The sequence below is a fragment of the Dipodomys merriami genome, unplaced genomic scaffold (assembly GCF_024711535.1).
Source record: "Dipodomys merriami isolate MVZ:Mamm:240054 unplaced genomic scaffold, mDipMer1.0.p SCAF_27, whole genome shotgun sequence".
NCBI classification, from domain to species: domain Eukaryota; kingdom Metazoa; phylum Chordata; class Mammalia; order Rodentia; family Heteromyidae; genus Dipodomys; species Dipodomys merriami.
Genome location: NW_027204159.1, coordinates 12,878,195 through 12,901,574, shown reverse-complemented (window position 1 = coordinate 12,901,574; position 23,380 = coordinate 12,878,195). Strand labels below are relative to the sequence as shown.

Below are 23,380 nucleotides of genomic sequence, written 5' to 3'. Positions count from 1 at the left end.
GAGAACAGAGATCTTTTGTTTGCAATAATAGTGAAACAATGGAATTGTCTGATTTTATGCCAAATAGATCTCTATCTACTTTATATTTTAGTATGAAATTTAGCAAGGAATTTTGGCTATTGGCCAGTTCAAAAGCTAACCTGAACTTTCATCTGTTATAATAACTATCTCTGATAGTTATTATATTTTCCCAGGGAAAATATCCTTCAGGGAACTCTTTCACTTAGTTCATTTCATAAACATTATTTTAAAAAGTAATTTTGATGTTGGAAAAAATGATGGTGTGCCTCATAAAAATGTTAACCAATTATGGAAAAAAAGACAAGTCCTCACCTAGGGTGGTATGTGTTTACATAGTAGTTTTGGTTCATTCCTAATTGACACTTAGGTTGTTTCTGAACTTTTGGCTGTGACAATGCTATAATGACTGTCCCTGTTTTTTTTCTCACTTATTTGTGTGTGTGTGTGTGTGTGTGTGTATGTGTGTGTGTGTGTGTATGCGTACATGTGCTCATGCGTGTGTGTGTACGAGCTAGTACTAAGGTTTGAACCTAAGTCCTTGCAGTGCCACTTTGCCTTTTTATTCAAGGGTGGCACTTTATCACTTGATTCACAACTTTAGTTCTGGCTTTTTGCTGGTTAGTTGGAGATGAGTCTCTTGGATTGTCTGTCTGGGCTAGGCAGGATCCTCAGACTTCAAGTCTCCTGAGTATCTGGATTACAGGTATAAGCTACTAGTGCCAGCTTCAGCTGCCTTTTAAGGTAGGTTGAACAAATGAAATTTCTGTTTAGAGATTATATGTTTTTTTTGTTGTGTTTTTGGTGCTGGTTGTGGGACTTGAACTCAGGGCCTAGGTGCTGTTCCTAAACTTCTTTTGCTCAAGGCTAGTTCTCTACCACTTGAGCCCTAGCTCTACTTCTGGATTTTTGGTGGCTAATTGGCGATAAGCGTCTCCTGCCTGCCTGGCTTTGAACCACAATCCTCAGATTTCAGCTTCCTGAGTAGCTAGGATTACAGGTGTGAGGCCACCAATGCCCAGCTTATTTATTTTTATTTTTAATCGCTAATGCCAGTATTTATTGGTACCTACTATATCAAGGTCAAAGCTAGATCTTTTCAGTGCAGCTTTTCAGTCCTAGATAAACAGTTTGTCCAAAAGTGGTATAGCCATTGAACCCAGATATGGACCTAGGAGACACCTTGGGGTGGCTGCATCTTGAGCTAAGGAGTGAGGTAGGAATCTGGAAATCTATAAAGTATACTGAGATTTTATAGTAAGACCTTGTCTCAAAACAAATTTGCATGGTTTTTAAATATTCGAATCTACAATATGCATTTGTTTTCCCATAGAAAGAGTATTTGTAATCATTTCCCTTTCCTGAGAAGCATGCTCCATGCATTTGCTCTGTACACAGTCCTTAGGATCATGAGACCAGGAACCTTCAATGTTAGTTTCAGAATGAGATTTAAGCACTGGAGAGAATAATATTCAGGGGTGAACATCAGTATTTGGCATGGACAGAATTTTCTCATATCTTGGTTCTTTAAATTACTGTACTACATGCCTTTAATCCTAGTTACTCAGGAGGCTGAGATCTGAAGATCAATGGTTCAAAAACAGCCCAGGCAAGAAAGTCCCTGAGACTCTCATCTCCAATAAACTACTCACAAAAAGCCGGAAGCTCAGGGACAGTGCTCAGGGCTAGAGTCAAGCCCCAGGAGCAAAGAAAACAAATAAATAAATAACTGTAGTTGTAGGGCCAAGGTCATCAAAAGGATGCTTTATATTTATTATTAATTAATTACCTCATTTTTGATGCTGGAGATGAACCATTGCTAGATGAGTGAGTGGTCTACCACTGAGCCTAGATAGGAGTGCTTTGATCAACAGCCTGAGAGCCTAGAGTCAGAGCACCCAGGCTATTGCTCTTGCTTTGCATTAAGACTCTTGGAGCAAATGAGAAAATAGAAAAGCGAATCTTTATCTGATTAAGATCAAAAATGAAAATGAAATTTCAAAAATAAAATTAAAGTGAACTCTTGTGGAAATATGCTTTACTTATGACATAGAGCAGGGCACAAGTATTTACTTTGGAAAATAGAGAATTGACCGTTTTAGGTTTGTTTAGGAGAAAAAAATGGAAAATCATGTTTTCTGTATTCTGAGTTAGGCTTATTAATTTCTTAATTTATATATGCCCTCTGAAATATATTTATCTATTTATTAGTTTAGAATTTCTCTTTATGCTTCCTTTGTTTTAATAGAGTTTTATTATACTTGGAGCTTAATTTTAAGTTATACTATGAATAAAACTTCATCTGACTTGAGTTTATTACATGATATGTTTCCAAAACAGCATAATCCTTAAAGATAGACAAGCAGGGCATTGGTGCCTCATGCCTGTAATCTTAGCTACTCAGGAGTATGAAGTCTGAGGATCTAGTTCACAGCAAGCTCATTCAAGAAAGTCCATGAAACTCTCCAGTTAACTAACAAAAAAGTGGAGCTGTGGCTCAAGTGGTAGAGCACCAACCTTGAGCAGAAAAGCTATGGGATAATGCTAGGCTCTTGACTTCAGACAATAGTTCTGGCACACCCACACACCCACATACCCACCCCCACACATACACAATAATGATCATATTCTTGTCAAAAGGATCAACTGTCCTTTCACCATAACCAAACATTATTATGGCAAGTGATTAGTTTAATAACTTCATTATTTATGTTATTATTGAAATTACTCATATAGATATTACTGATTCTACTAAATCAGTATATCATTTTTTTGTGATATTTGAGTTTTAAATTTGTGGGTTAACACATCCCAAGTTTCTCACAAACAAGGTGATACTAAAGCTACCAGCACAACTATGTTTATTGCAGCATTATTTACCATAGCTACTATCTGTAACCAACACAGATGCCCCTCAGTAGATGAATGGATCAAGAAAATGTGGTATATATACACAATGGAATTCTATGCCTCCATCAGAAAGAATGACATTGACCCATTTGTTAGGAAATGGAAAGACTTGGAGAAAATTATATTAAGTGAAGTAAGCCAGGCCCAAAGAAACATAGGTCCAACAGTTTCCTGCAATAACTAGTGTATGTCTAGGACAAGCAGAAAAGGTCAAAAGCTATGTACATCTGACCAGATAAGGTGATGTTAAGTGAAATGAACCCCAAGATAGGGACACAAGTGGTTTTTCTTTCTTGCTATTATTTTTAATGTATTTATAATTTACAATGTGATTTTTTTTTGTTTCTTTTGTATATTCTTTCCCCATGGTATAGCCCCTGTTTTCACTGTATTTGATGTCAGTGCCCTGCATCTTGTATATACATTTCTCTAATTTGGGGAGGGGAAGGGAAACAACAAAATGCTTAAATAAGGATACAGGTTGACCCATTGTAACAATGAGATGTACAAGACACTATGTTGAAAATGAATTTTACAACTGGGGGGGAATTGAGGAGGTGGGGAGGGAAGGAATGGTAGAGGAAAAACAGAGGAGGAGGTAACAATGCTCAATAGGAAATGTACTCATTACCTTACTCATGTAACTGTAACCCCTCTGTACAATATTTTTACAATAAAAAACATAAAGAAATCCCAGGTTTCATGAAAGCAGCTGATAAATCACAGGTATTATAATCCATGTATTTGGTGGGGGGGCAGATAATTGTTGAGCTTTGTTCTTTGTGTATCCATCTTTACCCCCATTTTGGAATCTTGTTTTTTTCTTTTTGTTCACCCCCTAGGAGCAAACCTAGCATTTAGGTAGCTTCTTTGTGTTGGGCTTTTGATTGACCTCCGAAGTTGCTTTTATGATCATTCTCTTGTTCTGGTAACTTTACTCAGGAACTATTTTCAAACCTCAGTCCTGGTGCTAAAGGATGTAGTTATCTATAGCCTGAGTACATACGTAATACTGTCTTTGTCTCAAAACACAATTCCCTGTCCTCACACTGTACCCAGAGGGTGATCAGTTAGCAGAATACATCATCGATGATGACAGTCGAAGCCAATGGCCTTTTCTGTGAAGATTTGACACCTGGCCCTCCCATTTGCCCTCTGATACTCAGCCATCTTTCTGGTTCCTCACTGCTGCTTTCTGACTTTTGGAGATTGTGTGTACCATGGTCTCCCCAGGATCTGGCATGGGGGGTGGCTCACAGTGGATGCTCCATGGCTGTGTGTTAGGTGATGAATCCTCACAGAATACAGACAGTGCTTCTGCACCAAGATGAGGATGAGGAGGGAAGGGAAAAAGAACAAAAGGCAAGGGCAGTTTGGGAAACTTGGATAGGATAAGATTTTGTAGGAAATGCCATCTGGAAGGACTCCTGAGGAAGGGCTGTGGAGTCCGCTCTTCTAAGTGCTTCTTGGGTTTCTCACATGCTCTTTGACTATAGGAAAAGTTGGCTTGTGCTCTATCAAATAGTGATGTAAAGATGTTTTTTCCCCCAGTACTGAGGCTTGAATTCAGTGGTTGATTTGTATCCCTTAGCTCTTTCTGCTTAAGCCTGATGCTCTTACCATTTGAGCCATACCTCTTTTCTTGTTTTGTATTGGTTTTTGTGTTTTGTTTTTTTAGTGGTTAATTGGAGGTCTGAGTCTCACAGACTTTCCTACCTGTGTTGGCTTTGAACTGTGACCTCAGCTCTCAGCCTCCTGAATAGCTCTGATTACAAGTATGAGCCACTGGTGCCCAACTGAAGATTTAATAAGATGACAATTAGTTCTGCTGTATGTTTGGAAATATAAAATAGTAAATAAATGTAAGTTGGAACTAATGATGAATAAATGTTTTCAAAGTAGAATAACTCTTTAAAGGTACTGCATTAAAAACAATCTATTTTTACTGAAGAAGAAAATAATAATTGCACTAGAAGCAATCATGTTTGGCTCAAGAGAACAACATTCTTTAACATTTAAGATCTGTGTGTGTGTGTGTGTGTAAATACTGTACAGAGGGGTAACAATTACATGGGCAAGATAATGAATACATTTCTTATCAAGCATTGTTGCCTCCTCCTTTGTTTCCCCTTTCCATCTCTTCCCATCTTCCCCCCTTCCCCCCCAGCCAAAGTTGTAAAGTTTGTTTTTTTTTTGGTGGGGGGTTCTGGTCATGGGGCCTGAACTCTGGGCCTAGGTGCTGTCCCTCAGCTCTTCAGCTCAAGGCTAGCACTCTACCACTTGAGCCACAGTGCCACTTCCGGCTTTTTTTCCCTGTTTATGTGGTGCTGAGGAATCGAACCCAGGGCCTCATGCATGCAAGGCAAGCGCTCTACCACTGAACCACCTTCCCAGCCCAAAGTTCGTTTTTTGACATAATGACTTGTACATCTCATTGTTTCAATGGGTCACCTGTATCCCTATTTAAACGATTTGTTTTTGCCCTTCCCCTCCACAAATTATACCAACATCAAATACAGTGAGAGCAGGGGTTATACTGGGGGGGGGGAGGGACATATAAAGCAACAAAAAATCATCTTATAAATATGTTAGAAACAATTGCATGAAAGAGAAAAAAAACATTTGAATACTTATCTTTTCCTTTTCCTTTTTATTAACTTTCACATCGATTATAAATGAAAATTTAGCATTAGAATGATAACATTTTTAATCAACTAGACATTGATAAAATGCACACAGCCTAAAGATCTTGAGACAGTTGAGAGGAACACAGTGGTAACCTGCTTAGCCTCAGGATCTGCCTCTGCCAGGCTGTGCATCAGCACCTGCTGGGTTGTTGTCAGGACTGTGGGTTTATTTATTTATTTTTAATTTGTTTGTTTTGTCAGAGTGATGAAGTATGAGATAAAAATCCACTTACAGGAGGAAAGATTTGTTTGCCTTTTGTTCTGAGGTTTCGTCTATGGTCTGCTGACTCTTTTGGTCTTAGGCCTGTGGTAGGGCAGACATGACTGTAGAAACATGTAGCAAAGGACAGCTGCCTACTTCATAGCAGCTGGGGGGAAGAGAGAGAAAGGGAGAGGAAAGTGAACCAGGGAGGGAGGGAGGGAGGGAGGGAGGGAGAGAGAGAGAGAGAGAGAGAGAGAGAGAGAGAGAGAGAGACAGACAGACAGACAGACAGACAGACAGACAGACAGACAGACAGACAGACAGACAGACAGACAGACAGACGATAGACAGACAGAGATAGAGATAGACAGGGAAACAGATGTCTCTCACTCCCAGTGACCTACTGGCTCCAATCATGTCCCGGCTTCCCTAGTTTGTACTTCCTCTCTTAGTCATCCATTCAATTATGAATCCATCAATGGACCAATCTACTGATTTAGGTCAGAGAATCCTGATCCAGTCACTTTCCCTGCCCCCCACCCTGAACATGGCATTTGTAACCAAGCTTTCAAGCATGAATCTTTGGGGAACATTTCCTATTGAAATCATCACAAGAGATGATATTTGTAGCTAGGTATGGAGAGAGAGAATAGAACTGACAAGCTGAGGTCAGCTTCCAGGTTTGCTGTAGTTTAAATTGTTTTCTGTGCTAGGGATGGAGGCTGGTCTGTTTTCTGTGTGTCTGACCTTAAGAGAATTGTGGCGATAGAAGGAGTCGACCTGAGCTATTTGGTCCCTTCCTCCTCCCTTTGCCTGAGGTGATTCAGTAGGCTCTTATACAGAGACAGGAAAATCTCTGAGCCCTCACATGCTCTAGTTGGCAAAATTAAGAGTTCCTTGGAAAATCTCTGTCCATTCAATTATGAATCCATTAGTGATTTTTTAAAAGTATTTTAAACTAACTTTTTACCATTTTTCCCCAAGTTTTTTTTTTTTATTGCATGTTTACTGTAGGAAAGTTTTACAGAAATTACTGGGAATGTGGCATAGTGATAGAGTGCTTGCCTAGCATGCATGAAGCCCTGGGTTCAATTCCTCAATACCAAATAAACCGAAAAAGCCAGAAATGGTGCTGTGGCTCAAGTGATAGAGTGCTAGCCTTGAGCACAAAGAAGCTCAGGGACAATGCCCAGGCCCTGAGTTCAAGACCCAGGACAAATGTCAAACAGAAATACTACAGTGAAAATAAGGGATATATTCTTGCTCTTCTTAGTTCTACACCATTCCCAGTTAGCCAGTCAGAGGACATCTGTACTTTAACTTCTGGTAGATTGGTTTTACCTGCTGTTGATCTTCATGTGGAATAAGGGAGTGAGATGGCATATACTGAATGGAATCTGTTCAACACTGTGTCTGTGAGTAGCAGCATCTTTCTGTCAGATTGGCATGTTGCAGTTGTTACAGCTCATCTGCTTATTCTGCAGAAAGATGTCCCAGCATCAATATAGCATCTTCCTCACAAAGCTCTCTGCCTTTACATTACCTTCATACTACATTTGGATGTATCATCATCATCATCATCATCATCATTTTGCTAGTCCTGTTTTTAGTGCTGGTTCTGGGGCTTGAACTCAAGGCCTAGGTGTTTGTCCTTGAGCTTTTGTGCTCAAGGCTGGCATTCTACCACTAGTTGGAGATAAGAGTCTTTACTATTTAGGTTGGCTTTGAACTGTGATCCTCAGATCTCAGCTTCCTGGGTAGATAGGATTATAACCACCAATACCTGGCAGTACTGTTGTTTGAACTCAGGGCCTTCTATTTTCTGGCCTTGCTTGCTGGGTTGATGCTCTACCACTTATGCCATGCCTCCAGCCTGGCCTTTTCTCATTATTTTACAGATGGAGTCTCAAGGACTTTTTTGCCCAGGCCAGCTTCAAACTTCCATCCTCTGGATTTTAGCCTCTTTATTAGCCTATAATCCTTTATAGGCATGAGATACCTATTTCTGATCTCTCATTATTTATGTATCATTTATAGTGATTTTTTTTTGCCAGTCTTGGGGCTTGAACTGAGGGCCTGGGCACTGTGTCTGAGCTTCTTTTGCGCAAGGCTAGCACTCTACCACTTGAGCCACAGCACCACTTCTGGCTTTTTGTGATTATATGGTACTGAGGAACGAACTCAGGGCTTCATGCATGCTAGGAAAGTACTCTACCACTTAGCCACATTCCCAGCCTCTAGTGATTTTTCAAATGGCTATTCAGGTGTATTCATGGTATCTTATTATTACAGTTGTTTTATTAAGTGTCCAAGTTATTGGACATATGTATTGTTTCCAATTATTTGCTCTTACAGAGAATGATGTGATGAATCTGTTGGACGCAGATTTTCTGGGTTGATTTTTATGGGCTGAAGGGCTTTCAGGCTTTTATTAGTTATTGCCAAATGGAAGCACAGATTCCTAAGGGTTCTAGAAAAGTCCCCAGGAACATGACCCTTGGGCCTTGTGTGTAGTGTTGAAGGTGATTCAGACTTTCAAGACATTGTTGTGAGAATATTCAGCCCAGTGTGTGGCCATTATGAACTGAATAAGCCCTCTGTGACAGATAATAAATCTGCAAGACCCACCATGCGTGGGATTCCTGTACTGGGCCTGATAGCAGGAGACAAGCATCCAGTTGGCCCCATTCACAGACGATTGTATGCCTTGATGCTCTGCTCACCAGCTCACAGTATCTGTCAGCTTTCATTGAATAGGCATTTTTCCAGGTGCTAGGATTATGGGAAAGGCTGTGAAATCTGAAATTAGCTCTCTGATTCAAAGAGTGGCCTGCCATTTTTTTCTGTGTGACCTTCAGCAAGTTTCCCTCTTTTATTTTTTGGTGTGTGTGTGTGTGTGTGTGTGTGTGTGTGTGTGTGCGTGTGTGTGTGTGTGTGTGTGTGTGTGTGTGTGTGTGTGTGTGTTTGAGATAGTGTGGCAGTATATAGCCCAAGCTGGCTTGAAACTCATGTTCCTTCTGTCTCAGCCTTCTGAGTGTTGAGATTACATGTGCACCTTACTACGCCTGGCAAGTTTGTCTCTGAATCTCAGTTTCTTGTCTGTAAGATGGATCAGTGTTATCTCACCCACATGTGTCTGGCTTGTCTTTTTATAAATATATATGTATATATTATATCTCTTAATGCGGCATTCACACACACACATGGCATCTATTGGAGGCTCTATAGATTAATGGTTCTCTGAGGAAGTGCAGTTCTATAACACAAATGTGCCAGGCAGATGGCATGGAGAGACCATACAGTGGTGTGGTGGCTGTGCATGGGAGCTGGGCAGTGTCTACAGCAGTGTTAGATTTCCAGGGACTCACGCAGTGGCTGACCCTGCCACTGACCCTCCTTGCTTTTCCTTTGGGGTTACTATTCCCTTTTCTGTGTGGTTACGTAAACTCCCAAACACTGTGGTTATAACTGAGGTATCATCTCAAGAAGAATATCAGTGGAACCACTTTCTCTCTCCTCACAGATGCTTTAATTAAATTCCCATCATGAAAACAATTAGGCAAAGATTTGCTCTACCTAGCCAGTCAATAATTCAGGACAGAATCTCATGAAAAGCTTTTGATGTTCTGGAAAGTGCCATGTAAAGAATTCAGAGGTGGTAGGCTTTACAGGGATGAAAGGCAGGTGTAGGAAAATCCAAATTGTCCTATCTCTTGAGTGAAACACAATACATTTCAAAGCTGTGGTGAAAAGAAAGGCTCAGGACAAAAGGCTTGAAGTACTGAGATTCTATATTATAAGAAAGGAAATCCAAGAGCTAAAGTCATCTCACTTAAAGTCTCTTTTAAGTGAAGGGTGGGCCCAAAGTTAGCAACTTTGCCAAAAATGGTTCTTGATAGCACAGTGCCAACATTTATTTCTATAGAAAACTTTTTGTATATTCCTAAAATGATGCACAGAAGGACATAATAAATAAGTAGCCTCTCTCCTTCAAATTCCCAGATTCTGTTTGTTAACAACTCAGTGTGTGTGTGTGTGTGTGTGTGTGTGTGTCATCTGTTGGGTAGCTCTTTTCCATCCATCCATCCTTGGATACATCCCCCATATCCCTTCATCTTTTACCCTCTCTGAGCTGAAACTGTGTATTGTATAATCTGCTTTGTTTTATAGAAGAATTTGTAGTCTAATTCTAGAAAAGGATTTAAGTTTGTGATGTATAGCAAAGAGAAAATGTCTAATTTGCTTTGTCTGTGAATGTTGAGGGAAGGTATAACATTTTCTTCTGTCTGTCTCTGTCTGTCCGTCGGTCTCTGTCTCTCTTTATTCTTTCAAGACTCAGACTAGAGGGGAAGGTGGCTTAGTGGTAGAGTGCTTGCCTTACATGCATGAGGCCCTGGATTCAATCCCGTAGCACCACATAAACAGAAAAGGCCAGAAGTGGCTCTGTGGCTCAAGTGGTAGAGTACTAACCTTGATTTGAAGAGCTCAGGGACAGTGCCCAGGCCTAGAATTCAAGCACCACAAATGACCAAAAAAAAAAAAAAAAAAAAAAAAAAAGACTAGGACTAGAACTCAGTATCTGCTGCTTTCACTCATTGGCTGCTACTCTTCTTATTACCTGAGCTCCACCTCCAGCCCCAAGGGTTGATTATTTTTTTTCTCTGACTCTCTTAAAATATAATGGGGTAAATGCTCATCTGGTTGATGTTGAGGGCATGCCCCATTGTTCTCTGATATGTGGACAAGCTCTGATCCTATTTTTCTGAAGACTCACCCCTCATCCCTCTAGCAAAAGCTGCAGAAAGAAATTCTGGTTGAAATATGATGCCAGGGAGACTTTTTATTAATCTCTTGCCTACACTTGCCTTGATAACTGAAGAGTTCATCTCTCCTGAGAATGGGAGACTGCTCAACTTTTCATTTTTAAATATTGAAATCACTGTAACATTCTACTCTGACTACTCAGGAATAGACAGGAGAGATTAGTGTCACTAGGATATAGTTTTACTAGAGAAAAATCATTTTAAATAGGCTTAAATCTTAGAAGCTGCTTAGACTGAAAGTATTTGTGTCAGATTGGGTGGGATAATTGTGTGTGTGTATGTGTATGTGTACGTGTGTGTGTGTATGTGTGAGAGAGAGGACATGGAGAAGGAAATAAAAAGAGGGGGGAAGGGGGAAGAAGTTCTAAAGGCTTTCTTTCACTATGTACATGATCTGAATACTGAGTATAGAGGCTGTTACTGGAGAGAAGATCTGAGGGAGAGGTCATGGGCAGGGGGTGTAGGTGAGCGCTAGAATGACTGCCTGGCATGTGTGAGGCTTTGGGTTCCATGCTCAGCACTGAAAAAAAAAAGTTTTGTTTCTTTAAAAAAATTATCTTTACCCAGAAATGGAGAGTCAAAGAGTGAACACATGCTACAGTCGTATTCACTAGACATTATGTGGAAAATGAACTATACAACTTGTGGGTGAGTATGGGAGGGAAAGGGGGACACTGTCCACAAAGAAATGTACTCATTACGTGACCCATGTAACTATAACTCCGCTGTACATCATCTTTATAATAACAATAAAAATTACCTTTTAAGTAGGTATACAAAGGAGTTGCCATTTAACAAAGGAGCTTAGAGCTATGATATCTTGATCAGTGTCATTCCTTTCAAAAAAAAGTCTTTAGTAGCATTTCGATTATAGCCATAGCTTGTTGGATCTGGTATTTTTTCAGAATACTTTTTCTCATGCATTTTTAAAATTGTTATTATAAGGGGGGTTTATAGTTTTGTTATTAAAAAGGGGGTTTATAGTTATGTAAGTCTGGTAAATGACCGTTGACTATTAACTAGCCACAGGTGTTTTATTTATTATTATTATTTCTCTGAGCTCATTGATTATTGTCTGTGACGTTGGTGTTTGAAGACAGAAGACAGGAGAGAATTCTGTTGCCTTCAGGATTAAAATCCAACTTCAAAGCCCCAGACCATTTTCAGTGTGGTTCTTAATTCCTCTTTCAGCCTCATCTCCTGATATCTCTTACATCTATCTTTTGCCCCAGAATTTCTGGCAAGATGTGGGAAGACTTCTCAGGCCCATATTCTATACTGCATTTTTAGATAATACATGACTCCTCCAACAGTCTCTGTTGCCTTCTGCCTCTTTGCTTGGGTTTCTTCTGGTGGCATTGTGGTTGACTTGTGCTTTTGCTCTGGTGGAAGGCTTTTGTCGCCATTTGCTGACATGTGCCCCGCTGTTCCCACTAGTCAGATCCAGCGGATAGAGATTCTTTCCTTTGCAATGGCTTCTAGCACTCAGTAGGATGCTTAGTATCTATTAGCTGTGCAGTCAGCACAGTGAACAGATGAATGTGGCAAAGTTATGGGTTTATGATGCTGCCTGTGTTCAGCTTTTGTGTGTTTGGGTAAGTTGTCATTTCTCCTGTGTTTTATTAGTGTATATTAATAGCACAAAATAATGGGTTTTATTTGACATTTTCACTAATGCATATAACTACCTTGATCATAGTTACACTCTATCACCCTTTCTTATTCCAAATAATCTCTCTTCTCTTCTCTTTGAAGGATTTGTACATGTTTCTTTTAGCATTTCTTTTTTTTTTTCTTTCTTTGTGCCAATCCAAGGGCTTGACCTCAGGGCCTGGGTGCTGTCCCTGAGCTTATTTGCTCAACGCCCACTAAGAATCGCACAGACTTCCTGCCTGGTCTGGCTTTGAACAGCAATCATCAGATCTCAGCCTCCCGAGTAGCTTGGTTTACAAGTGTGAGCCATCTGTACCTTTCTCCCTTTCAGCATTTTGAATATATTATTTAGTTCTCTCTTGACTTGTAAAGTTTCTATTGAAAAGTCTACTGACAATCTTATAGAAGCTCCCTCTCTGATATATGATGAACTGCTTTTCTGTTGTTTTCAGTATTCTGTCTTTGTGAGTTTCCTCACAGTGTGTCTTGGTGTGGATCTCTTTGGATACCAATTTGAGTTTGTTGAGGTTTTTTAATTTGTATCCTATGTCTTCTGTTGAGCTTAGGAAGTTTTGGTTGTTATTTCTTTATACAGGTTTTCTGTTCTGTTCTCATTTTCTTTTGAGACTCCCATAATATATATAATGATCTCCTTGATGATGTCCCATAAATCTTAGTTCTTGTCACTTTTCTTCATTCTGTTTGTTTTTGCTTATCTGACTCAATTTTTTTGGTTCATTCTTTGTGTTTGTTTTGTTTTGTGTTTTTTTTTTTTTTTATGTCGGTCATGGGGCTTGAACTCTGGCCTGGGCGCTGTCCTTGTGCTCTTCAGCTCAAGGCAAGCAATCTACCACTTGAGCCACAGCACCACTTCCTTGTTTTGTGTTTTTGTGGCAGGGTCATGCCAGGTAGCCCAGGCTATCCTTGAACTTGATATCCTTCTGCATCACCCTCCAAAGTATAGATCACATAGATGTGATTCACTGAACCTAGCTAAATTTGTTGCTTCTTTCTGTTTGATAAAGCTGCCATTTTTCAACAACTGAATTTTTGTTTCTTTTATTTTATTGTAAAGATGCTGTACAGAGGGGTTACAGTTACCTGAGTAAGGCATTGAGTACATTTCTTGTCAAACATTGTATGTTTTTAATGTTTCTTTTCTATTTCTTTTTCTTCATGCCATCATTTTCCTGATTTAATTTAATAATCTGTGTTCTTTTTTTTAGTTCACTGTTTTAAAGAAGAGTATTCGAAATATTTTGTCAGGAAGTTCATATATGGGTCTGTTTTTTTCTTTTTCTTTCTTTTTTTTTTTGGTCCCTTGTGGAGCTTGAACTCTGGCCTGGGCACTGTCCCTGAGCTCTTCAGATCAAGGCTAGTGCCCTACCACTTGAGCCACAGCACCACTTCTGGTTTTCTGATGGTTTATTGGAGATAAGAGTCTCGCAGACTTCCAACCTGGTCTAGCTTTGAACCCTGATCCTCAGATCTCAGCCTCCTGAGTAGCTAGGATTTCAGGCGTGAGCCTCCCACACTGGGCTAGATCTATTTTTTTAAGCTTAGTTTCTAGATATTTGGTTTTATGGTTGGGTCATGTTTTCTTGTTTTGTTGTGTGTGTTGTATTCGTCTATTAAACTTTGGGCGTATGGGGAAAATCTGGCTCTCCCAGTCTTTATGTACTGAGGAAGACCTTCATCAGTCAGCCCAGCTAGAGCTCTAGGGGCTTCTGACACATTTGAGGACCTGTCTTCCTTCTGTGTGATTCTTTCCACTCGAGGAAGTTTGCTCTATTTTCAAGAGCCATAATCAGTGATCCTTTTGGTAGTCTGTCCAAGGCACTGCAGGCTTTCTGATGTTACAACAAGTAACATGTTTGCTTTTACTCTGGTGGCAACCAGGCATGCCAAGTCTACTGCTTGCTGTTCCCCTTATGACTCTTGCTAAGTCAATGGCTTAGGCCTCCCCCTTACAAAGCCAGAATGTGGATGTACGCTAATCTCTTCTCTTTCTGTCCTGATGGAGAAGCCAGAGGCTAGGAGTTTTTCTCCTAATTGTGCAATGCTGTTTTGGTTAGGAGAAGGTTACCTTGGGTGCATGCAACAGACTTGATTATGTTTTGATGCAGCTCTTCTTGGCTTTTGCATTCACCTGGGGTGCTGACACTTCTTAATTGGTTTTTGGAGTTCTTGCAAAGGCAATTTGGTTTCGTATTTCTGTTAAGTCAGAGTCTCCATTGGGGAAGGAGGGCTGGGGCTTCCTGTTTTGTGTCTTACTTATGTCATTCTCAAGAGTAGTTGAAATCTCTGTCTTATGAGATGGATATAATTAATTTTGATAGAAATTTGATAACTAATACTGGTGGGGATGGCAGCACATCTGTTCTCTCTCATTCTCTTCTTTAGTCAAGGATTAAAGAAGTCATTCCAGATTTCTGACAATGTTATCTCTGTCTTTGTCTGCTTGTCTGCTTTAATATCAGAAGCTAATGTTTCATAAAAGCAAGTTATGTCAGTCATTCCTATATTGCTATTACATGTACTAATTCCTTGTTCATAATAGGTATAAAAAGGAGATACATGCTGTGATTATTACTATTTTATATGTGAGAAAAATGAGTCACAGAGAATCTAAATAACTAACCCAAGCTCATAAGGCTGATAAGTGTATGTATCTTTATCTATGTATTTATCCATTCATCTATCCTGGGAGATGGACTTCAAGGCCTAGTACTTGCTTGCTATGTAGGCACTCTACCATGAATAGCTGAGCCAACAGCTTTTGTCTTTTAGTTACTTTGGGATAAGTCTTTTGGTTTTGCCCAGGCTAACATTAACCATGATTCTTCTGTTATGTTTTCTATCTAGCTGGGAAGACAGGTAGATACCGCCATGCCTAACCACCAGATCCTTATTGGTTGAACTCCTACTGATTTGTTGAAATCCCACTAACTTTTTGACAGGGATTACCTTCCACCATGATCTTTATAAATCTCTGCCTCCTGAGTAGCTGGGATTGTAGGTGTGCACCATTGCACCCTGGCCCTTCACATTCAATAGTGATGGAGTACTTTACAACACAAAATGGATATTCTTTAATTCATGATTATTGTTTATTTAACTGTGAGCCAATTTTAAATAGTATCTATTGTTGCAATAGACAATTATGATGGATATTATTTTTTGTGTATTGTAAGTTGGAATTGTGTTGCTAGAAATATCTATAATTTATATTTCCAAATGTAGTAACCTCCACGTTATATTTTTAATTTTATTTCTTTTTTTCAGGACAGAGTTTACTCAAAGAGGGAGAATTTCCATCACAGGGGCTGGATTTCTCAACTGTATTTTGGAAACTTTTGCCAGCACATTCTTAAGACAGGGAGCCCAGAAGGTAAGCTTGCTTACATTTTGAGCCAACATTCATTTTAAGAAACAGTAATGAATAAGACATAAAAAGACACACAAGAAGAAAAATCTGGTTAATAGACAAATATATCTAAAACCAATTCTTCTTAATAATTATTATTAAATGCAAATCAGGGTAAAACTCAAGCACTACTTCTGGCCCATTAAATTAAACATATGCCAATGAAGAATAGGTGATAGTATGTTGAATACTTATAGTTTAATTACAAGAAATAATCAGAATAATTATGTTATATGAATATAGCAACAGTTTAATAGAAAAGATAATTGCTAATGTTTATAGAGTGTATACTATTTAGTACTGAATATTGAAAGAATTTTTACTTAGTTTTTCTTCGGTTCTCATAAGGATTTGAAGTAGATATTGCCATCATATAGCCTGGATAAGAAAAATATTGAGACATGTCCATTCTATTTTTCCCTCCAGACCTAGGGCTTGAACTCAGGCACTATCTCTGAGCTTCTTTTGCTTTAGGCTGATAGTCTACCACTTCAGCCACAGTGCCACTTCCGACTTTTTCTGTTTATGTGGTACTGAGGAATCGAACCCAAGGCTTCATGCATGCTAGGCAAGCACTTACCACTAAGCTACCTTCCCAGTCCATGGCTATTCTTATAGTTTGTAGAAGAAACTAAGGGCCTCTCTGATGGTGCTTCAGAGACCCTTGGCTGGTTCTGATGCTGGCATATCATGTTTTATGTAGATCTTTTCTCTTTTCTCTGTCTTATATGGTAATATACAGGACATTTAACTATCCTATATTCTTGCACTGGCATTATTTTCAGTGTATTCTTTATGCATGCTTATATGCCTACTACAGTGCTGAGTATGTTTCTACATTCCTAGCTGAATTTGCATCAATAATAATAATAATAATAGAATATGCAATTTTATAAAATAAGCCTCTGCATCTTTTGCGGGAAGCAATAGCATTTAAAAGCCAAATTAGGGTTCAAAGTTTTTCTTATCAAATTGATTACAAGTGTTCTCTTATGAAAATCATTTAATCTGATTGGCCTTATAAAAACAGACAGTGGACTGAGTTTGGTCTGAGTACTATGGTTTGCCAACTTCCACTTTAGATAGATAAATATTGCTCAGTTAACATAAGCACATCCGCATTTGATATGCCCACCAATCTCAACCTCTTCATGATTTTTAATCATACAGTGATTGTGTACATGTTGACTCCATGAGATACCAAAGTGATTCGCTTTCTCATTTTATTAATGACAATTGACTTGAAGAGTTAAGTGTGCTCAATATGTGAGTAACGGCTTGTCTACTTATTCCCAAATACATCTTGAACACCCACTCTTTGCTAGACATGTACTGCTAGTGGGCTAAATTGATTGCCCAAGTCATAGAACTGGACTCTGAACTCACTCCCTCATCTTCCCTTAACAAGACTTACCTCCTGACCTGCTGTTCTACTGGATAGCCCTCCGTTGACAGAAACCTTACCTTCTCAGAACTAAGGCTTTCACAGTCCTATTGTGCATTATGTGAATGTGTGGTGGCTTTATGACGCTTGTATTTGTTGGGATTCTTTGGCTTCAAGTAATGGAAACCACTTTAGGCTTGCTTCTTGTACAGCTCCAAGACTGGCAAGATTGGCAGGCTTCAGGAAGATTGATGACCTGAAAGCTGCCAACCACCTCCATGGGATTCCATCTTCAGCTCTTCTGTAAAGTAATATGTCTCCTTCTCTGAAGTTTTGTCATCTATGCTTTTGAAGCTATATATAGTGGGATGTGAGTCTTCGCTGTCCAAGTGGATATTTTTTATATAGAGTGTTGGTGAAATCATGGCACGTTCACCATGGCCATGGATCAGAGTTGAGAGTTACTCTCGGATAAAGAGCAGATGAGAGGGGTAAATGTTTCCGAAGTCTTCTTTTTCTCCAATGTTTCTACAGTACATTTAATGTTCCTTGTAAGAAGAGAGTTGTGTGTGTGTGTGTGTGTGTGTGTGTGTGTGTGTGTGTGTGCGTGCGTGCACAATTTTTTTGTCAGTCATGGGGCTTGAACTCTGGGCCTGGGCGCTGTCCCTCAGCTCTTCAGCTCAAGGCGAGCACTCTATCATTTGAGCTATAGCACCACTTCTGGTTTTCTAGTGGTTTATTGGAGATAGGAGTCTCATGGTCTTTTCTGCCCGGGCTGGCTCTGAACCAAGATCCCCAGATCTCAGCCTCCTGAGTAGCTAGGATTACAGGCGTGAGCCACCGGTGCCCAGCTTTGTGTGTGTGCAATTAAAAAAAAATAATTTAATTTTTTTTTTGTACTGGTCCTGGGGCTTGAACTCAGGGCCGGGGCCTTGTCTCTGAGCATTTTTGTTCAAAGCTAGAGATCTACCACTTGAGCCACTTCTAGTTTTTTTGGTTGTTAATTGGAGATAAGAGTCTCATGGACTTTTTCCTACCTGTGCTGGCTTTGAACTGTGATCCTCAGATCTCAGACTCCTGAGCAGCTAGGATTGCAGGCAAGAGCATTGGTGCCCAGCTAGTTTCATTAATCTGAATCCTAATTCCTAACCTGTAGTACCTTGGACAGTGTTCAATATGTTTTGTGCCAAAATGAAGAGAAAAGAAGAGAAAGGAAATATTTACAGTGAAGTCCATACTTGGTTTCTGATGAATATTAACTGGATTAAAAAAAATCAAGCCAGGGACTGGTGGATCACACCTGTAATCCTAGCTATTTAGGAGACTGAGATCTGAGGATCACAGTTCGAAGCCAGCTTGGGTAGGAAAGTCTGTGAGACTCTTGTTTCCAATTAACCACTAGAAAACTGGAAATGGCACTATGGCTCAAAGTGATAGAGCACTAGCCTTGAGCAAAAATGTTCAGGGACAGTGCTGGGCCCTGAGTTCAAGATTCATAACTGAAAAATGAAAATCAAGTGACTTTTTTTTTTTGTCAGTTGTGGGGTCTGAAACGCTGGTCTGGGTACTGTCCCTTAGCTCTTCAGCTCAAGGCTAGTGCTCTACCACTTGAGCCACAGCACCACTTCTGGCTTTTTCTGCTTGTGTGGTGCTGAGGAATCAAACCCAGGGCCTCATGAATGCAAGGCAAGCACTCTACCACTGAACCACCTTCTCAGCCCCTCAAGTGACTTTTTAAAGTGACAAATTCCAGTGATTTCTGTTTATTCTATTTTTCTTACTATGCTCAGAAGTAAGGCTTTTGCCTTTTCCTAATTTTACTTTTTCTTTCCGAAAAGGCTAAGTTTAATTAGCTTTTCAGGTTTAGAAGCCACTCATGCTAAAGTGTCTTTTCTCTTGTATCCTGGGGAGATGTTTCCAGTACTAGCCTGACTTCCTGAAAACCTTCACAGCTGAGCCTGCATAAATGGCTTTAGCAGGTGCCCCTGAGAATGTGTTAGGTGATTTTATTTTCACTTTAGGACTTTATCCCTGAGGCTGTTTAGTAATGGTAAAGATGAGCTATGATAGCTATCTTTTCTTTGTTTCTTTTTTTTCCTGTAAAGGCAAAACTAGGCATTCACAAACTATTGTTCCATGTTGTTTGTAAATTATAATCTGGCTCTAAGTACAGATTCTCAAACAAGTCACTTGTGTGGCTCTGGGGACTTGTTCAATTGCTTCTGTTTCTTTCCCTTTACTGTGAGGGAGCTTGCAAGTCACAGACCTTTCTGACTCACATGTTGGCTTTTTACACACCTGGTACCTACAGTGTGGCCAACAGATTTCCCTTGGGTAGTCCGGCTGGCAGTTGTGCCCCAGAAATAACAGCAGTTCTGAACTTACTTCCTCCCTTTGCTTTTGTGGTACAAGATTCTGTAGCCCCTTGTCCTGTGTTTGTTCATCCACAAAAGAAGAATCCTAATACAGTGCCACACATATATATGTGTGAAAGTTATTTTTTGATAAATTGAAAAACCCAGAACAAGTATACAAAACATATTCTCTTTCTTTTTTTTTTAACTGAAGAAAATAAAGTTCTTGTTTCCATTTTCTAGCATATTTGCTTTAAGTATTAAAAAAATCCTGATCACTTCCTTTTTAACAATATTTTCTTTTTCTTTTTTGGCTGTTTTAAAGATAGTGTCTGACAGGCTGGCCTCAAAGTTTTATCCTTTGGATCACAGTCTCCTGAGTAGCTAGGATTATAGGCATAAGCTATTAACACCTGGTTGTCATACTTCCTTTTTGTTGTTCTATTTTTTTCCTTTCATAGTCATGTGAACATATATAATGTATACAACTGGAGTTTTAAATTCATTTCAACTCCATAAGGACTTTTCCCATATCAGTTGTGTGCCAGACACTGGGTAGGATACTGGAGAAATGTGTAGGAATAAGATAAATAGATTGGTTTATGCAGCTTTGACGCTGGGACATCTAGCCCTGGGTGGTAAGCATGACATACAATGAGTATGGATGTCAACTGATGCTGGAAACATGGAGCCCTGCCTGGTGCTCAGTGCTGGGCACTGTGATCACTGCTGCAGAAGGAATTATAATACAGCTCCCGCTTAGAAGGCCTTAGTAGATCGAAGCACTGTGCTTACCACCCATTACCTGGTCTGCTTTGCTGGAGAAGAATTGTTTTCCTTATATTCTAGTCTTATGTGTAGGGAAATGGAAGACCCAAGTGGCAACCACAGTTTTCTCAAGGTAATGGAATTTGAAAGTGGTACAGTGGAATTCTAACCAAAGTCAGCCTGACTCTGGAGTCACTCTTGATCCTGTTTGAGGCACAATCTCTGCACTGTAGGCATGTGTGTGCTTGATTCAGCGAATGCTGTACAGTGAGGATGAACAAAGGTACAGCTAAGGATCTCAGTTATGATGGGGGAAGTTAGAGTAGGGCAGAGGAATGGGGGCCATACTGCTTGGATGGGCCATTGTGTACTTAGCATGTCCTGCCTTATGTTTGGAGCCCATGGCCTCTGATATTGTCCAGATGACAGGTGCTCTACATTCCAGACTGGCACAGGCTGAGGAGATAGTTACTGATATATCAATTATATTTCTATAATGGTTTAACTGGGGTTTAGACTCAGGACCTTATGGTTGAGCCATGAACCTAGCCCCTAGGTATATACTCAGAGATAAAATAACTGAATTATATGGTAATAATATGGTAAAGTTTCTGAGGAGCCACTTAAAAGATTTAATTTTTAAAAGCTGATAAACTATAATGCATTTATGGTGTATGATCTGATGTATGTATACAACATGGAAAGATTCAGTAACCTAATTTACATATTTATCACATTACTTAGTTATATTTTTTGTGGTGAAAATATTTGAAGATTATTCTCTAAACAATTTTGAAATTTATAGTACATGATTATTAATTACACTCACCATACCTGAATGTATTTCTCAAAAATGTATTTCTCTAGTCCAACTTTGTATCCTTTGCCGAATGCCTTCCACATCCTCTATTCAAATCCACAACCTCTTTCCCCCCTCACTCAATTTAACCTACATAACCACCTTCAACCTACATAACCACCTTCTGTGAGAGAATTTTAGATCTCATATTTCATATGGGATTTCATAAGTATTTATTTATTGTGCCTGAGTTATTTCATATAACATTATGTCCTCCAGGTTTATCCATTTAAATGGATAAACAAAATGACAAATCCTTTGTTTTTAGGTCAAATAGTATTTATTCTATTGTGTATATATGACACATTTTCTTTTCTTTCTTTCTTTTTGTTGGTTGTGGTGCTTGAACCTGGGACTTGGGCACTAACCCGAGATCCTTTGCTTAAGGCTACAGCTTTACCATTTAAGCTATAGCTCTACCTCAAGTTTGTTGGTGGTTAATTGGAGATAAGAGTCTCATAAACTTTCCTACCTGGACTGGCTTCAAACTGTGATCTTCAGATCTTAGCCTTGTAGGTGGCTAGAATTACAAGTTTGAGCCACCAGTGATTGGCCAAATTCCACACTTTCTTTAACCATTTTCTGGGCACAATTAAGTTGATTCTCTATTTTTGCTAACATGAATAATCCTGCAATAAAAATGAGTATGCATCAAAGCAGAACTCACACCAATACTCCTCCAACTCTTAAATGAAATTGAAAGAGAAAGTTCACTACCGAACTCATTCTATGAAGCCATCATAACCCTTATCCTCAAAACAGGCAGGGACTCATCAAAGAAAGAGAACTATAGACCCATTTTTCGATGAACATCAATGTAAAACTTCTCAACAAAATTTTGGCCAATCGACTTAAACGATTCATCCAAAAAAATCATACACCACAATCAAAAAAGGATTCATTTCAGGGATGCAAAGCTGGCTCAATATATGCAAATCAATTAATATAATTCATCACATCAACAAGAGCAAGGATAAGAACCACATGGTTATCTCCATAGATGCAGAAAAAACATTTGACAAGATACAACACCCCTTTATGATGAAGGCTCTGGAAAAACTAGGAATCCATGGAACATTCCTCAATACAATAAAGGCTGTATATGACAAACCTACAGCCAGCATTATACTTAGTGGCGAAAAACTAATGCCATTTCCTCTAAAGTCAGGAATGAGACAAGGATGTCCACTCTCCACTTCTCTTCAATTTAGTATTAGAATGCCTATCTACAGCAATAAGACAAGATGCAGACATAAAGGGAATCAAAATAGGGAAAGATGAAGTAAAACTCTCCCTCTTTGCAGATGACATGATCTTGTATTTAAAGAATCCCATGGACTCCACTCCCAAATTACTCAACTTGATTCTAAACTTTGGCAAAGTAGCAGGGTATAAAATTAACCCTCAAAAATCAATGGCTTTTCTGTATGCCAACAATGAGAAGAGCGCAGCTGAAATCAGGAAAGCAACTACATTCATAACAGCCCCACAAACAATAAAATACCTAGGAACTAATTTAACCAAAGACGTGAAGGACCTCTATGATGAAAACTTTAAAAACTTGAAAAAGGAATTCAAAACAGAACTTAGAAAGTGGAAAAAAAAAACAAACTTCCCATACTCCTGGATTGGATCAACATCATGAAAATGGCAATATTTCCAAAGGCTATCTACAAATTCAAGGTGATACTTATCAATATTCCAACCTCATTATTCAAGGAAATAAAAGAGGCAATCTAAAAATTTATATGGAACAATAAAAGACCCCAAATAGCAGAAATAATCCTTAACAGAAAGAACAGTGCTGGAGGAATATCAATACCAAATTGCAAGCTCTAATACAAAGCCATACTTATCAAAACAGCTTGGTACTGGCACAAGAACAGACCTCAGGACCAATGGAATAGAATTGAAAACCCAGAAATGAACCCACAGACCTATCGTCACAGAATCTTCGAGAAGTGAGCGGAAAAAAAAATAGACAGGAAGAAATCAGTAAATGATGCTGGTAAAAATGGTGCTAGATCCTTATCTATCACCCTGCACCAGAATCAACTCCAAATGGATCAAAGACCTTGGAGTCAAAGCAGACACCCTGAGAGCATTACAAGATGGAACAGGAGAAACCCTAGGTCTCCTTGACACAGGCTGGAATTTTCTTAATAGAGACCTAGTAGCACAACAAAGCAAAGAAAGGTTGGACAAATGGGATTGCGTGAAGCTGCAGAGCTTCTATATAGGCAAAGGACATAGCTAGCAAGATCAATAGAAAGCCCACTGATGGGAAGAAGATCT

The 23,380-nt window shown here is 39.3% G+C and overlaps 1 protein-coding gene across 1 annotated transcript in view; it reads left to right on the top strand.

Annotated features, from left to right (window-relative positions):
- Prelid2 (PRELI domain containing 2) overlaps positions 1-23,380 on the top strand; it is a 95,031-nt gene that overhangs the window by 29,578 nt on the left and 42,073 nt on the right. Inside the window, exon 5 of the mRNA XM_070035997.1 lies at positions 15,579-15,684. Coding sequence (XP_069892098.1) covers positions 15,579-15,684 — 106 coding nt within the window. The remainder of the gene's footprint in view (positions 1-15,578; positions 15,685-23,380) is intronic.